Genomic DNA, 1,387 nt, shown 5'->3' on the forward strand with positions numbered 1-1,387 from the left:
ATGGCACTCTACCGAAGGCGATAAAATGAGACTGTCTCTTAAAAAAAAAAAAAAGAAGAAGAGGAAAAAGTGTTATTTCAAATGGGAGTTAGCAAAGGCCTCAACTGGATCATTAATAGCAGATAAAATTAAGAATCCTAAGGAAAAATTACAGACTCATCCCCAGTGGATAAGATGAAATTTAACTATTTGAAAAAAGGAAACCAGGGTAGTGCCCATGGCTCAGTGGGCAGGGCACCAGCCCCATATACTGAGGGTGACGGGTTCAAACCGGCCAAACTGCTACAAAAAATAGCCCTGGTGTTGTGGCGGGCGCCTGTGGTCCCAGCTACTTAGGAGGTTGAGGGAAGAGAATCACCTAAACCCAGGAGTTGGAGGTTGCTGTGACACCACAGCACTCTACTGAGGGCAATAAAGTGAGACTCTGTCTCTAAAAAAAAAAGAAAGAAATCGTATTTACTTTTACCCACTTTATTCAAAATAATTTAATTTTCCTGACAGGTTTTGCTTTAAATAATTCTTACCTTGCTTTCTCTTTCTAATTCACTTCTCAGCCATTCAAAGTCACTGTATCTTCTTCTCACAGTAGATTCCTTCAGCTTGAAAATAGGAAGATTTGTCTGAAACAAGAAAAGTTAATCCTAAATTGAAGCGTGTTAAGACTTCAAAAAAAAAAAGTGTATGGGGGAGGGGAGAATCTAGGTCTGTCAAATTGATAAAGTGGCAAGTCTGGTTACCTTAACCTAAGAAATCATGAAGGTGGCATTTTACTTACGTATAACAAAATGAAACTTTGCTACTTGTTACATTATTTACAATAGGATACAACATTTTTTTTTTCTTTCTTAGAGTCTCTCTAGTTCACAACAACCTAAAACTCCTGGGTTCAGATCCTTCTGCCTCAGCCTCCCATGGAGTTAGGACTACCGGTACCCGTCACAACACCCAGCTAATTTTCCTGTTTTTAGTAGAGACAGGGTCTCACTCTTACTCAGGTTGGTCTTCAAACAATCCTCCTGCTCAGCCTCCCAGAATGCTGGCATACGTACCTTTGTGGGACAGAGCCTGTGGCTCAAAGGAGTAGGGTGCTGGCCCCATATGCCAGAGGGTGGTGGGTTCAAACCCAGCCCTGGCTGAAAACTGTAAAATCTACCTTTGTGTGTATGCTTTTAAATGTTATTCTGCCTGAGGTTATTTACATAAACATAGGTCATTTTTTCCCTATTATTTTAGTGAGCCATAAAAATGTAAAGTGGTGGGTGGCGCCTGTGGCTCAAGGAGTAGAGCGCCAACCCCATATACTGGGGGTGGCCGGTTCAAGCCTGACCCTGGCCAAAACTGCAAAAAAAATAAAATAAAATAAAAGGTTAAGTGGGCTGGAATGAGA

General features: G+C 41.2%; 1 protein-coding gene across 1 annotated transcript in view; it reads right to left on the reverse strand.

The window, feature by feature from the left end:
* Positions 1–509: 509 nt before the first annotated feature.
* Positions 510–1,387, reverse strand: part of SNX3 (sorting nexin 3) — a 46,266-nt gene continuing 45,388 nt past the window's right edge. Inside the window, exon 2 of the mRNA XM_012804445.2 lies at positions 510–620. Coding sequence (XP_012659899.1) covers positions 510–620 — 111 coding nt within the window. The remainder of the gene's footprint in view (positions 621–1,387) is intronic.

Source organism: Otolemur garnettii, unplaced genomic scaffold (assembly GCF_000181295.1).
Source record: "Otolemur garnettii isolate 467f Iridium unplaced genomic scaffold, OtoGar3 scaffold00002, whole genome shotgun sequence".
NCBI classification, from domain to species: Eukaryota; Metazoa; Chordata; class Mammalia; order Primates; family Galagidae; genus Otolemur; species Otolemur garnettii.